The 16,055-nt window shown below is 45.9% G+C and overlaps 1 protein-coding gene across 1 annotated transcript; it reads right to left on the bottom strand.

Annotated features, from left to right (window-relative positions):
* Positions 1-7,539: 7,539 nt before the first annotated feature.
* On the bottom strand, positions 7,540-9,327 carry B3gnt6 (UDP-GlcNAc:betaGal beta-1,3-N-acetylglucosaminyltransferase 6). The gene has a single exon (XM_027942701.2). It carries the CDS (start codon positions 9,207-9,209, stop codon positions 8,058-8,060), a length of 1,152 nt encoding a protein of 383 aa, XP_027798502.2. The 5' UTR covers positions 9,210-9,327; the 3' UTR covers positions 7,540-8,057.
* Between the last annotated feature and the right edge of the window lie 6,728 nt (positions 9,328-16,055).

Below are 16,055 nucleotides of genomic sequence, written 5' to 3'. Positions count from 1 at the left end.
CTCCTAGTTTGGTTGTTATTGTGTGTGATATTTTCTCCCGACTATATTCTTTAAAATGTCAACCTGTAGAAAAGGGAAAAAAAATAAAATGACGAGTATCCTTATACTTTTAACTTGGATTTACTATTTTTTAAAAAATTTTTAATATGTGACAGTGGAATGCATTACTACTCCAATTACATATACAGAGCACAGTTTTTCATGTCTCTGGTTGTACACAAAGTATATTTTCACACCAATTCGAGTCTTCATACATGTACTTTGGATAATGATGTCCATCACATTCCACCATCATTGCTAATCCCCTGCCCTCTCCCTTTCCCTCCCACCCCTCTTCCCTATCTAGAATTCATCTATTCCTCCCATGCTGTCCCTCCCTATCCCACTATGAATCATGATGCCTCCTTTTATCAGAGAAAACATTTGGCATTTGTTTTTTTGGGATTGGCTAACTTCACTTAGCATTATCTTCTCTAACTCCATCCATTTACCTGCAAATGTCATGATTTTATTCTCTTTTATTGCTGAGTAATATTCCATTGTGTATATATGCCACATTTTTTTTATCCATTCATCTACTGAAGGGCATCTAGGTTGGTTCCACAGTTTAGCTATTGTGAATTGTGCTGCTATAAACATTGATGTGGCTGTGTCCCTGGACACATTGTCGTGCTGAGTGCTCTGTAGTATAGTTTAGGGTCTGGTATAGTAATGCCACTTGCTTCACTCTTCCTGCTAAGGATTGCTTTAGCTATTCTGGGTCTCTTATTTTTACCAATATTTTGCCATCTTTGCTTTCTCTCCCTCCCCCCATACATTTGCACTTTTTCCCCGAACTATTGAACAGTTCTAGATATCATGAACATTGTCTTTTTTCTTTTCTTTTTTTTTTTGTACTGGGAGGAATTAAACCCAGGGGTGCTTTAACACTGAGATACAGCCCCAGTCCTTTAAATGTTTTGAGATAAATCAGGCCTTGAACTTGTGCTCTTCCTGCCTCAGTCTTCCTAGTGGCTGGGATTGTAGATATGTGCCATTACTCGGTATCTGTATTTTTTTAAAATGACATTTTCTAGCTTTTTTTCCCCCTGGAGATAGCAAAATGCTTTTTATTTATTTATTTTCTGGTGCTAGAGATTGTGCCTATGGCCTCACTCACGATAGGGAAGTAGTCTACCAATGAGCTACATCCCCAATGACCTCCCCACTTCATTTTTTTTTCTTTTTTTCCTGAGACAGAGTCTCACTAAGTTGCCCAGACTGGTCTCAGAATTATGATCCTCCTGCTTCAGCCTCCGGAGTAGCTGGGATTACAGCATGTACCTTTATGCCTAGCCTAATTTGCTCTTTTTCTTCTTTGGGGAAATGGGTAGTTGTGGCATGAGGCAGGGGAAACTGGGGTGGGCTTCACCTAGGAATTGTGCCCTCAACTCTGCCTGGTGTGTCATCTCAAAGGGCTACTGCCTCCAGCTCCAAGTGCCACTAAGATGGCAGGGAGCAAGGAGGTTTTCTTTCCAATGGAGGCATGAACAATGCGTGTGTGTGTGTGTGTGTGTGTGTGTGTGTGTGTGTATGTTGCTGGGGATGGAACCCAGGGCCTCGCACATGCTAGGCCAGGGCTCTACTACTGAGCTATATCCTCAACCCAGCATGAGAAATGCTGTGGCTGTTCCTACCCATCCCTTCATATGTGAATCTTTTTTTATTTTTCATTAATTTTTTTTTTTTGTAGCTGTAGATGGACAGCATGCCTTTGTTTTTTTTTTATGTGGTGCTAAGGATTGAACCCAGTGCCTCAGGCATGCTAGGCAAGTGCTCTGCCAGTGAGCCCCAGCCCCAGCCCCAGCCCCTGCACCTTTTATTTTTAATTGAAATTTGGATTCTGGGAAATTGTGGGAGATAGAGCACTCCCGGGGTGCCTCAGGGAATAGACAGTCAAGTTGCTGTCTGCCTCCTCCTCTCTGAAGCTTGGAGGCTGGGCCTCTGGCTTTTGTAGCTCCAGCCTGGGGGGGTGACTTGATATCAAGTGTGGTGACTGGTGCAGTGGCCATGGTCCAGGAATGGCAGGCAGGAGACCTGGGCCTATAGTCCTCAGTGCCCAGCAGATTCATGTGACTCTGGGAAGGTCATTCCCTGGGCCTCAGCCTCCACATTTGCCAATTGGGGATGAAATCGTTCCCATTTTCTACTTGTGGTGAAGATTCAAGGGACTCAGGGTGTTGGGGGTCCCTCATGACCTGATCTCTCTCTACATGAGTTTATGTGTTGTGTGCTGGGGACTGATCGCAGGGCCCTGCCCACACAAGCAGCACTCTACTGCTGGACTATACCCCCGTCTCATTTAAAGAAATATCTTTAAATACTTTGAAATTATTTTCTCTCATCTTTTTTTAGATCCAGTCCTAAGTACTCTTTTGTTTTTGTTATACATGGTACTTTTATTTATTTTTAATTTTTATTTTTTGTGGTGCTGAATTGAATCATAAATGTTATGCCAGTGCTCTGTCACTGAGCTACATTCCCAGCTAAAAGGGTACTTAATATTTAATAATAATAATAATAATAATAATAATTGAGATAAATCCCCAGCCCATTTTACTTTATTTTTTGGGAGGGTACCCAGGATTGAACTCAGGGGCACTCAACCACTGAGCCACATCCCCAGCCCTATTTTGTATTTATATAGAGACAGGGTCTCATTGAGTTGCTTAGTGCCTCGCTGTTGCTGAGGCTGGCTTTGAACTCATGATCCTCCTGACTCAGCCTCCCGAGCTGCTGGGATTACAGGCATGCGCCACTGCACCTGGCTCTTTATAATTTTATTTTTGTTTATTTATTTTTGGTATTGGGTGTGTAAGCACTTTACCACTGAGCTAGATCCCCAGCCCTTTTTTGTTTTTGAGACAGTGTCTCACTAAATTGCCCAGGCTCCTTTTGATCTTGCCTCAGCCACCTGAGTTGCTCCAGATGGTACTTTTAAAAAATGAATTTTCCTGACTGTTTGTTGCTACTTTACAGAAATTAAGTTGATTTCTGTATATTGATTTTTCATTTGAAAATTTGGTGGGCTGGGGATGTGGCTCAAGCGGTAGCGCGCTCGCCTGGCATGCGTGCAGCCCGGGTTCGATCCTCAGCACCACATACAAGCAAAGATGTTGTGTCTACCGAAAACTGGAAAATAAATATTTAAAAAAAAAAAAAAAAAAAAAGAAAATTTGGTATGCTTTCTTACTAATTTAATCCATTTCTGTTGGTGTTTTGTGTATGTGAGGCAGATTTTTTAAAAATTATTTTATTTTATTTATTCTAATTTGTTATATATGACAGCAGAATGCAATTCATATTACACAAATAGAGCACAATTTTTAATGTCTCTGATTGTACACAAAGTAGAGTCACACCATTCCTGTTTTCATACATTTACTTAGGGTAATGATGTCCATCTCATTCCACCATCTTTCCTACCCCCATGCCCCCTCCCTTCCCCTTGCTTCCCCTCCCTCTCCTTTGCCCTATCTAGAGTTTATTCCTCCCATGCTGCCCGCCCATCCTCATTATGAATTAGCATCCTTAAATCAGAGAAGACATTTGGCATTTGGCTTTTTGGGATTGGCTAACTTTACTTAGCATTATATTCTCCAGCTCCAATCATTTACCTGCAAATAGGGAAGCAGATTTTCTATGTAGACCAACACATCTCAAGGAAGTATGATGTCCCCTAGAGGGAGTTTCGGAAATTTTCAGGGATTTTTTTTGTTGTTGTTAAGCCCAAGAATTTACACATCAAAATGCATGTTGCTGTTGTTAATTTGCAAGGCTGGGGATTGAACCCAGGGCCTCACACATGCTAGGCAAACATTTTACCACTGAGATCCACCCCCAGCTTTTTAAAAAAATTTATTTTTGGAATATGGTCTTACTGAATTGTCCAGGATAGGCTTGAACTTGTGATCCTCCTGCCTCAGCCTCCTGAGTAGCTGGAATTACAGGTTTGCACCGCTGAATCCTGCTTCAAAATGTATATTATTTTTATCTTAATGTATTTTATTTTGCTTAAAATTAGAGCACTAGGTTGATTTAAAAATGTATGTGGGCAGATTATATCATCTGAAAATTTCATTTCAGAATGGAGAGAATATCTTAATTTGTATATAGAAAGGGGAACTTGGATTGGATAGAATTGTAAACTTCCAAGGTTTTAAAGGTTTCACTTTGTTGTACTTTTTTTTTGGGGGGGGGTACCATGGTTTGAACCCAGGGACATTTAACCACTGGGCCACATCCCCAGCTCTTTTTATTTATTTATTTTGTTATTTAGAGACAGGGTCTCACTGATTTGCTTAGGGCCTCACTAAGTTGCTGAGGCTGGCTTTGAATTTGCAATCCTCCTGCCTCAGCCTCCCAAATCGGTGGGATTACAGGCGTGTGCCACTGCCCAGGCTTTTTTCTTGTCTTGATGCACTCCCTCCCCCTTTGGTACTGAAGACTGAACCCAGGATGTTTTACCACTGACCTACCCATCTGACTATTTTTTTATGCTGCATTCTTGAGTCCTGGGAATGTTGAACAGAATTGGCCATGAAGAGATGATGGGCACATTCTGTCTTGTTCCTAACCTAAAGGAATGCTTTCACCCCGGTTTTCTTTTCTTTTTAATTTTTAATTTATTTTTTAGGTAGATGGACACAATACCTTCATTTTTTAATTTTTATGTGGTGCTGAGACTCAAACTCAGTGCGTCACACGTGCTAGGTGAGGGCTCTGCCACTGAACCCCAGCCCCCACCCCTAAGGTTTTCTCTTTTTTTATATATTTATTTTTTAATTATAGGTGGACACAATATCTTTATTTTTTATTTTTTTTTATGTGGTGCTGAGGATGGAACCCAGTGCCTCACGCATGCTAGTGAGCGCTCTACCTCTGAGCCACAACCCCAGCCCCTAACCCCTAAGGTTTTCTTTAGAGTCATGAATGGATGTTGAATTTTTTTTTTTTTAAATTGCAAACTGTTTTTGGATGCGGAATTTTATTAAACTTTTCCCAGATCATCTCAGATGCTCATATTTCTCTTGATGTGATATATCACAGAAGTTTCTTCCTGTGTTATCTATCAATTGTGACCCCTCCCTCAACCCCGTGCTGGGAATCAAACCTGAACCTCCAGCAGGCAAGCTCTGGTACACCCTCAGCCCATGATTGATCTTGTAATGCTAAACCCAACTGGACTGGGATACCCAGTTTTAATCCTGATACTTTCTCCTTTAGCGCTGCATTTCGTTTGTTAGTATTTTAATGTAGGTCTTTTGCATTTATGTTCGTGAGTGAGACAGGTGCGTCGTTTTCCCTACTCGTTCGGTCCTTGGGAGGTTTGAGTGTCAATCAGGCTTGACTCATGAAGGGAATCGGGAGCACTCTCTGGTGGGATGAGGGCGCGTTACGTCAGGGAGTAGAGGCTGAGCTGATCGTCCTCCCCAGCTGCAAGTCTAATGAGAGCCCTGGGAGCTCCAGCTGCTCATAGACTCGCTGGGAACCCAAGTCGCCTGAATCCCCCCCCCCCCCCCCCCCCCAGTCCTCAGCATACTTCACCAGCCTCGTGTCCTGCAGTCCTGGAGAGACGGAAGCGACGGACAGTCCCGGTTAGAACGAAGAGCAACGACTATGGCCCATGGTGTGTGGGTCGCGCCCTCTGGCGGTATCGCATGAGCTCAGGGAGCCGGGCAGTATGTGCAGGGTGGTGGCACCAGATGCCCCTGATTGCCAAGTGGCTGCAGGCGATGCCAGGATTCTACGGCCGCGTGGCCATCCCAACACCCGGACCACCCCGGACCACTCTAGCGACCCAGCTACAGAGACAGACTGACCAGGACCCTGAATCACACAGCAGACCCATAACTGCAGTTTTCGGACACACCTAAGCCATGAAGTTCCTGAATCTGAATTTTTCCGGTAAAATGGGGATAATCCCTCGCAGGTCAGGGAAATGGGAGGATATTGTGGAAACAGAATTCATTTTCCAGAAGATACTTATGCCTTCTGTCTTCTTGTTTTCCTGTCTCTTTTAAGTACTGGGCAAATGGCATCTGGGGCAAGGAATTCAAGATTAATGACACAGTCATCCAAAATGAGAGTCTGCATCAAAGAGGTCTATGAGAAGGAAGTACAATACATCTTTTACTCATTTTTTCATTATGGCTCATTTATTCCATAAATATTTATTGGGCACAATGGTAGGTAGAATAATGGTTCCCTTGATGTCCTCACCCTAGTCCCTGAAACCTATGAGTGTATTAGGTTATATAGCAAAGGGAAGGGAGGTTATTGATGGAGCAAAGGTTGCTAATCAACCGGTTCTAAGATAGGAAGAGAATCCTGGACCATTCAGATGGTTCCTGTGTAATCATTGTGTCCTCACAAGTGGAAGAAATAGAGAATTTGCCTAGCATGCTCCAGGACGTGGGTTTGATACCCAGCACCAGGAGGAGGGGAGTGAAGGAGAAGGCAGAAGAGTTAGAGTTAGAGAAAGATTTGGCTACAGAAGCAAAGTACAGAGACACAACATTGCTATTTTTTTGTTTGTTTGTTTGTTGTAGTTGTTTTTTGGTACTGGGGAATAGAATCTAGGGGTGCCCTTTCACTGAGCTTTATCCCTGGGCCCTTTTTATTGTTTGGAGGCAGTGTCTGGCTGAGTTGCCCAGGCTGGCCTTGACCTCCTGCTGTCTCCTGAGGGGCTGGGATTACAGGTGTGCACCACTGCACCCAACTTCTCTTATGGCATACATTTTTTTTTTTTTTGTACTAGGGATTGAACCCAGGAGTGCTCTACCACTGAACTACAGCCACAGTCCTTTTTTATTTTTTTTATTTTGATACAGGGTTTCTCTAGTTGCTTAGGACCTTGCTAAATTGCTGAGGCTGGCCTCAAACCTGTCTCCAGTTTGCTGGGATTACAGGTGTGCACCACCATGCCTGATTTATGGCATCTTTTGATAAACAGAAATTCTAAATGCTATATTAGTCAAATTTATTGTACTTTCCCCTTATCTTATGTGACATTTCTCCCCTACAGCATCCAGAAGGAAATGCTGTCCTACCAACACCCTGATTTTAGCCTAGTGAAACCAGTGTTGGATGATAGAACATACTATAATAAATGGGGGTGACTTCAAGCTGTCAAGTTTGTGGGAATTTGCTACAGCAGCAACAGGAAACCAACACAGTGTTCTCACAGATACAGTTCACACCACTAGAACAAAAGGGTACTCATTTGCTGATTCCTTCATCCCTAAAGCACTCAGGAAGTACTTGCTATGACCTGCTTATAAGCAAGGCCAGCAAAGGTCAAGTGGCTGTGGCTACTGGGGGTCCATGATCAGGGCTGGGGGAAAGGTCGCCTAGATGGCGCTTCTTCCTCCTGTCCTGACTGGGTCTCAGTTTCCATTTTGCACCGTGAGGCCTTTTTTGACCTCTCATGGTACTGAGGTATACCGGCAGGAATGCTATTAATGCTCCTCAGTTCTAAATGTAAAGTGGCTTCTGGGAAGAGGGCAGCCATCTGATGATTGTCAGTCTAGCTCTGGTTTGACTCATTTGAGAAGGAAACTCAACAAATATTTGTATCGCACGTGACAGGTGAAATTGATTCTGGCCCCCACACCTCCCTTATTCCATTGTTCATGACGAGCAGAACGTGGGAGCGAGGTATGCTGGAAGGCTCGCGGAGGAGCAATGGTGCTGGGCTTGGGAGGGTACACAGACATCCCAGACCCAGCGGTCCTCAATCTAAGCTGCACCTTAGAACCACCCAAGGAACCCAACCAAACCACCACGTACATGTTTGGGGCCACTACAGACCAATAAGATCAGAAGCCCTGAAGATGGGGCCAGGAGAATATTCCAGACCCTTGCCCCGCGGTGGTTTCAAGGTGAAGGTGGGATTCAGATGCACCAGCTGGGCAGGACAATGTATCAGAGCAGGGAAGACGCATTCTCATCATACACGGTGAGGCCCTGGAGGCTGAGGCCACTCATCAACCCAGCGCAGCGCAGCCTATTCAGCCTCAGGAAACCCTGTGTCCCCGGCCACAGCTCAGCGCCGGGTTGTGAAGTGCCTTCCACATGAGCAGCATCTCATAGGGCGCGAAGCGGTGCACTAGCAGCAGCTCACGGTACATGCAGGGGTCGAAGGAGGGCTTCTGGGCGCCGGGCAGATGCACGCCAAAGGGCCGGATGCCCTCGTGGCCACTAGGCTGTAGGCCAGCGCGCTGCAGGCACATGCCCATGTAGGCGTCGTCTATGGGGAAGAGAGGGGTGTAGCGTGCCGCTGTGCGCAGAGCCCGGGCCGTGTGGCGGGACAGGACGAAGCCGCCGCCACTGCAGTACACTGGGTAGGCCTTCCCAGGGAAGAGCTGTGGGGGCACAAAGTACTTGCTCCAGCTGTCCCGGATGGGCACTGAGCCGTCCATGAGCTGCCCGGCGAAGAGGTGGCGGTCGGGCGACTGTGTCTCTAGGAAGCTAAGCACGTTGGCTGTGTGCACAAAGACGTCGTCGTCGCCGCTGAGCAGGAAGCGGGCCTGCGGGCAGCGCGCCGCCAGCCAGTCGAGCAGGTGCACGTGCTTGAGCGTGAGGTTGAGGAAGGTGTCCACGAAGGCCCACTGCAGCACGTCGCGGTGCTCGCGCGCCTCTAGGCGCACCAGCTCGGCGAGCTGCGGCGCCTGCGCCGCCTCCACCGGCGCCGGGGTCCCCAGCAGGAAGAGGCGGCGCACTTGCTGCCCTCTGTACCTGCGTTCCTGTCCCCACGTGCGACGGATGAGCTCACGCCTCTCGTAGTTCGCGGGCGACGACTTCACCGCCAGGAGCAGGAAGACGCCTTGGCGGCCCGCGCACTTGGCTGGCGCGTCCCAGAGGAGTGGGAAGTGGCGGCAGTGGCGGTACCGCAGAAAGTCTTGGATCCTTGCCGGTAGCTGCTCGAAGTCTTCCGTGCGGTTCGCGGAGGCATTGGCCACGCACGGGAGCCCCTGGTGGAGCTGGAGCGCAGCGGGCTGTTCCGCAGCATAGGGAGTGTCGCTAGCGTCCGTGGGGTCCTCCCCCTTCTGTTCCTGCTGGGACCTCGGGGCTTGGAGGAGCCAGAGGCGAAGTGCCAAGAAACTCATGCCCACCAGAAGGCAGGCCAGAGTCTTGGGATTCATGGACCTTCGGCAGGGAAAAGCCATCTGTGGGGATACCAAGTCAGAGATGAGGGGGGCGGGATTTCGACATCATGGGGATGCCACCCTTGTGCTATTGTGTTTCTCCCAGCACAGTGCCCCAGCCCTTTCTTTTTCCTTTTGGTACTGGGAATTGAACCCAGGGACGCTTTACCCCTGAGTTGCATTCCTGGTCCTTTAAAATTTTTTACATTTCTTTTTGGTTTTTATTCTGAAAACAGGGTCTCACTAAATTGCTGAGGCTGGCCTTGAACTTGGGATCCTCTGCTTTGGCGTCCTGGGTTGCTAGGATTACAGGCATGCGGAACCTTTTTTTAATGCTGCTGCTAAGATATAAAAAGAAACCAAAATTCAGTATTACACTGAGGTATCTCAGGTCACTTACAGTCCAGAACTTTCTTCTGACCTGCACCTCTGTGTATCTCATTGCCTGGGCTCACCCAGCAGACTCATCATGTCCAAAGTCAATCTCCATCTTGCTGTGAATCTGTATCCTCAGTCAGTGGTACCAGTGTTCACCCAGCTGCTTCAATCAGAAGTCCTGACTCTCTCCTCTGCTCTAGCTTACATCCACTTCCCACATCCTGTTGATTGTGCATCCTACACCTCTCTCATGTTTGTTCCCTCCTCCCCATCCCTGTCTTGCCTGGATCTTTTAATCTATTCCCACGTTGGGGCCAATCAAAAAAGTATGAGGCCACAGCACTGAAGTAGACAGAATTCTGGCTTCCCAACTTAGAACTGTATCATCTGAACAAGGCAGTTCAGATCTCTGGGTCTGAGTGTTCTCATCTAACAGTAAATTCCCACCCTGGGGGGTTGTTGTGAGCATTAAATGAGCATTAATGACCATTGGTATTTATACCAATATCCAATATGACCTTTTGTCAGCCCCCAGTCTCACCTGTTTCTGTTTCTACTTAGGGTATTACTTGCTGTCCCCTACATGCAAGTCAGGGTCTGTCCTGCATGTAGCCTGCCCAGTGTGCCTCAGGTGAGGACTTCCTAAAGACCTCACAGGACAAATCCCATTTTTAATTAAGTCCTGTTAAACTTTGACATTGAGTTCTGCCATGCATGGGGCATTGCCATTTCCTTTTTTTCTTCTTCACTAGAGCACTGCAATTTTACATAATTGTGGAATCCATTACATATTTGTACATGCACACAGTATAACAGTTTGGCCAATTTTGTTCTCCAGTACCTCCCCTTTCCCTCTCCTTCTCTCCCCAACACTCCCTTCTTAAAAAAACACTCCTCTGTTTCAGGTTTAACTCTCCTGACTTTCCCCCTTCATCTTTGACCACGTCTCACTTCCCTTTGCTCTCAGTTCCCTATCTAGTGACTTTCAGTAGTAGGAGGTCTCTGTCTTAGATCAGCTTTTCACCTTTGTTCAGTATGATCTCCTTCACCATGTTGTTCAAGCCAAAAACATCAATGGACTCCCACCTTTCCTTCATTTCTGCACTAAGCTCAGTCACTTCTAACTTGTATTTCATCAACCTATGTCTTTCCATTCCCCCTTTCAACAGGCCAATGCACCCCGGCATCTCCTGCTGTGATGACATAGCTTCCTGCATGATCTCTCCTCCCACTTTCTCCCTTCATCCTAACCCTCCTCTGCTGCAGATGAGAGGTCTCTGAACTGTGCAGATGTTCATGCCATTCCTTATATCTTTTCCCCATCTTCCCTGGGTGCCATCTGCCCTGACCATCAGCCAAGTTGCAGCCTCCAGCTGCCGAGCCTCTTCCTACTCTGAAGATTTTTCTTGCTGTTTGCCTACCTGGACTGACCACCTGGCGCTCTTGCCTACTCAACGTCTTCTCATTCTCTGGTCCAAGACAAGTGGGAGAACCTCATAGATATGTCAGAGATCTAACTGCCCAGCCAGAAATGCTAGCTATAGGTATCATTCTTCACCCGGTCCTGCTTCAGTGTTTGGTGCACCGAGGGAAGAGGAGTGAAGAGATGAGCTATGTCTGTTACCATCATAGGTACTCAGTGCAGAGTCCTGTGCCTGGCACTTTTGGGGCAGTTTATGAATAAAAGAATAAAAAAATGAGTGAAAATAGAATTTGGAGTGTGAATAACTGGGCTTGTGTCCCAGCTCCTTTCAGTTTCCTCATCTGAAAAATTAAGAAAGCAAATACTCTTAATGAAATATGAATTTGGTGGGACCAAGAGCGCCTTACAAATACTAGTTAAAGATAATTATTGGGACTGGGATTGTAGCTCATTGGTAGAGCACTTGTCTAGCACATGTGAGGCACTGGGTTCGATCCTCAGTACCACATAAAAATAAAATAAAGGTATTGTGTTCATTTACAACTAAAAATATTTAGAATGTTCCCTTGTCTTCCCCAGCCAACACCAAATCATTTCTAGAAAGACATAACCTCACCTCAGCCTTAATACAACACTGAATCTTATTTTACGACATGTGCATTTACTTTAATAAACCTGACCCAGGAAACTGAATCACAGCCAACTTTTGATATGAGAGGAAAAGGTGAGGAGCCAGGTCCCGTTCCTGCAGGCAGCAGTCGCTTGCTCAGCTCTGTTTTTGGACGCTATGCTGCAGGTTTAGACTTGCTGGGAAGCATTGGGCGCCCTCTCTATGGTTCTTTTTGCTGGACTTCTCTTTTCCCAAAGCACTCTCCAGGTGCCCTGGAGGCCCACAATTTAATCTTGGCTGGCCCTGCTCCTTTGTCTCTCAGGACTCACCTCCAGTACCACCTCATGGTAAGTCCAGGGCAACAGATCCTATCTCCTTGTAGGTGCCATGGCTTCGGAGTTCGCAAAGTTGTTGAAAGAGGACAGATCTGCCATTTATTTGACCCCTTTGAGCATCAGGTTTCTTACTGTGGGATCTCAGGCAGGTTATTCATCTCAGTGTCTCAGGATTATGAGTTAATTTTGCAGATCCATGCATGATATGAAATAAGCACCACAGCCATGTAAGCAGTTGGCTAACACACGAGTGCTTGTGGGTTGAGCCGATCATTTTTATATGAGACTGTCCTGCAGTCTCACACAGTGTGGCGTAAAGCTCCTTTGTAGTGTTCCAACTGCAGGTGTTTCTTCACTTTTACTGTTTTATGCTTTTTTTTTGTGCTATTCAGTCTGCCTAGAATTCCTCTCTTCTTTTTCCAGGAACTATTTTGGTTATTCCTGCCACTGATTTGAAGCCATTATGGCTGAAGCAAATTCCTGTGCCACCCACTGGCCCCCTACCACTCTGGGGAATTCATGGGGCAGTATTTGTACAGCAGATGTGGGAGGCAGAGAAATCTTGTGAAGTCCTAACCACTGGGTTCTGCTACACTGGACCCATGCAGTGCTGAGTCCTGGTTCCTTTCTCCTTGAGCTCCCTCTGGTTCTTGCTTGGTGCTGTAAGGTAAAGAGAGTGGGGAGAAGGAAAATGTACCTCCTTCCCAATAGGAAAAAACCCAGGTCCCCATCTTACCTTGCATGTCTGAGAGAGAAGACAGGAGCCCTCCCCAAACTGGAGCGGATCCTTTGCCTAACATTCTAGGTTCCACCTCCAGGACGGTGGCTTAGTTCAGTATCCTTGCATTTGACCAATCCACGCCATCCTTCTTCCTCCTCCTCCTCAGGGGTAGGGCATCCACATGCTTCCTTAGCCAATGTGACTGCCTACTTGCTCTTTAAGATTAATCTCAGATTTAAATCTTTTTCTAGGAGATTTTTTTTAAAAATATTTTTTTAGTTTTAGTTGGATACAATACCTTTATTTATTTTTATGTGGTGCTGAGGATCGAACCCAGGGCCTCGCATGTGCTAGGCAAGCACTCTACCACTGAGCCACAACCTCAACACCATCTAGGAGACTCTTCTTGACCTCTCCACCTAGCAATTGCTGAGTGTTCTCCAAGTAATATATATGACTGTACTGAACTGTTCTAATGATGTGCTGCATCAATCAGTTATCCCTGCTTGATTGAGAGCTATTCTGGCTGGGTGTAGCACCTATTCTGTTAATATAAGATGTGCTTTGAAATCTTTGTTGAATGGATTGCATGAAAAATGTTCAATATTTGTTGTTGTTGTTGTACCAGGATTTGAACCCAGGGGTATTTAACCACTGATCCACATTCTCAGCCCCCCCCCTCCAATTTTAAATTACATTTTATTTAGAGTCAGGGTCTTGCTAAGTTGCTTTAAGGTCTTGCTAAGTTGTTGAGGCTGGCTTTGAACTCACAATCCTCCTGCCTCAACCTCCCAAGCTGCTGAGATTACAGGAGTGAGCCTCTGAGCTGACTATAGGAGCACTTTTTAAACACATTTAATGACTTTTGTGTATAGTGGTTTTGTGTGTGTGGGTACAAACCCAGGGCCTTGCACATGTTAAGCATGCTCTCTATCACTGAGCTACACCCATAGCTCCTGAGTAGTCTGAATTTGACAAGTAGTCAAGGGTTCATCCCTGACTTCTGTGAGTGGTTGGGACATAGGGATGAATCACTCAGTCCTGATCCTCTGCCAGCGCACCCCATGTTAGTTGTGGTAGTGCTGGCATATTTTCCCAAGGAGCCGTCAATTGGCTTGGTGTTGTGGCATTTCTGTATTCTCCTCCCTTCTGCTAGTGATGGTCTAAAATTTGGGGGCCAATGGCTGTATGCTGGACCGGTAGTCAGTGACGGGTATGATCCAATTGCAGTGGTATCAACCTAAGACAGGAGGCTGACGCCTAAAGGTCAGTTTTCCGATGACGGGTAAGAACCATATGTTGAATTGGACAACCTACCAGGCACGGTCCTTAAGCCACATTGCTTGTTGTTTAATTAATCAGAAGGGGGGAGATGCTGGGAGCCATTAGCCAAGTAGGTATGACAATTTCCTTGCCAGCGTACCCCATGTTGCAGTGACATTGAATGTAGGTGACCTTGCTCAAGGACCAGGGCGGATTAGGGTGTTCCCGGTTTAGGATAATTGGGTTTAGGGCATTCCAGGTTTAAGATTATTCCTGCTAGGAATAGGGAGTATCCTGCTGCCTGAGTTCCCCTTGATTTCTCACGGGATTCAGGCAGTATTATTTGGGAGACAGAAGCCCAGTGAGAGTGGATTTGGGCAGAGAACGTGGATTTCCCCAGAACGTGATTGTAGACGGCTGGTGTGAGTTCGGGAATAAAGAGTTGCTGTTTGAATCTACAAGCTGTGAGTGGCTCGTGATTTTGTGCCCAGCCAGACTGCGGCAATCCTCAAAAGGCTTACCATGTCTTGGGAGATGAAAGCCAGATACAAAATGATTATAAAATCATGTAACATGCACAAAACACAGAAGGGGAAATGGAGAAAGGGAGCCTGAAGGGTCCAGGAAAGACTTCACATTAGATCTGTACTATATCAGGTATCTATTGCTCTGAACAAGGCATCCTACAAATTTAATGGCTTTGCCACTCACTGTTCGTTATTTCTCTAGATTCTTTGAGTTCATGGGAGATTCTTGTGTTGGACCCACCTAGACTTGCTCATATGGCTATTCCTATTCAAGTAGTGATGAGCCCTGGGCTAGCTCAGCTGACTGGCCTCACCCCTGTGCTCTCTCTTCCTAGGTTGCTTCCTGGAATAGTGGTCTCAGGGTTCCAAGGTGGTGAGCCCTGGGCTCCAGGTCTTGCACGAGGGCACTCATAACATATTTTGTTGGTCAAAGTATCACAAGATCACACCAACTTCAAGGGGTAGGGAGGAATTCAAAAAATTCACAGGTGTATTTGTCACTTGGGATATGAAGGTAGTAAGGAGTTTCCCCAGCATACTAGGAGAGGTGTAAAAGGGTGAGGACTAAACAAGATACTCTATTCTGGGAAATATTCAAGGTTTAGAATGGACAAAGGGGTAAACATTGGGAGTAAAGGTGTAGATAGGTTAAGAAGGGTCTAAAATGACATCCCCAGAGTTTTACCTTGATGTTTTGAAAAATTTCTGAAGTCCATTTCAGGAGTCCATTGTAGCAGCCCACACTATAGGCAGGGTTGATATAATGCTCTTTTAAGCCCTGCATACCATCTCCTTTTCAGTTATCCCCTTCACAAAGCCCAGATTGCTTTGTAAATCCACTTCTATGTTCTGTCAGGCAAGGTTCCTGGTTCTCCTCTTGTCGGCACCCATCTGTTGATCCAGGCAAGCTACCCCTCCCTGACACACAAAGGAAGGACTAGGTGGAGAATCAACCATATGGTCAGCAGTGACTGAAACTACCCATATTTCAGTAGGCTTGGCTAGGAAAGCTAATATTTGAAAAGCTGTGGTTTAGCAAAGTGACGAGTTGCAAGAACTTCTAATTTGTTTTACATCTTGTAGATGGAACTTGGGTCATTGTTAAAGAGGAAACCATAGACACATGTGGCTTAAGCAGGATGATTTTTCTCTTCCTGATATCCCCACCTTCATACTAAAGCTGGAAGGATCAGTTGTTTACTCTAGAGCTCCTATAGTTGAGGATGCTGTATATTTATACCTCGTGAAGTTTTAATTGTAAAATTGTTAGCTTTTAGCCTTGTAACTTACTCAGGCTTGACGTAGAAAGGTACTGCAGCATAGTGTCAGGAGTCTAATGGCAAAAAAGACCCAGCATAATTGCTGAATGTCCTTCTCATGAAACAGATCATTGCTGGCCTATACTGCTCCCTTAACCAAATTAGCAAAAGGTGTGTCTCTGGGGTGCCACCTACCACAGCATGCATCTTGACAAGCTGAGTCCCCACCAATCCTTCTCCTCAAATTGGTGCCTCTGTGCAGTGTAGAGGTATAGTCCCCCAGGTACAGTCCTGCCTCTTATAAATTTATTGATAGTTTAAATATAAACCAGGGACAAAACATAACCAGAG

The sequence above is a fragment of the Marmota flaviventris genome, chromosome 9, assembly GCF_047511675.1.
Source record: "Marmota flaviventris isolate mMarFla1 chromosome 9, mMarFla1.hap1, whole genome shotgun sequence".
NCBI classification, from domain to species: domain Eukaryota; kingdom Metazoa; phylum Chordata; class Mammalia; order Rodentia; family Sciuridae; genus Marmota; species Marmota flaviventris.
The sequence above is the reverse complement of the archived record's forward strand: the minus strand, read 5'-3'. Positions and strand labels throughout refer to the sequence as shown.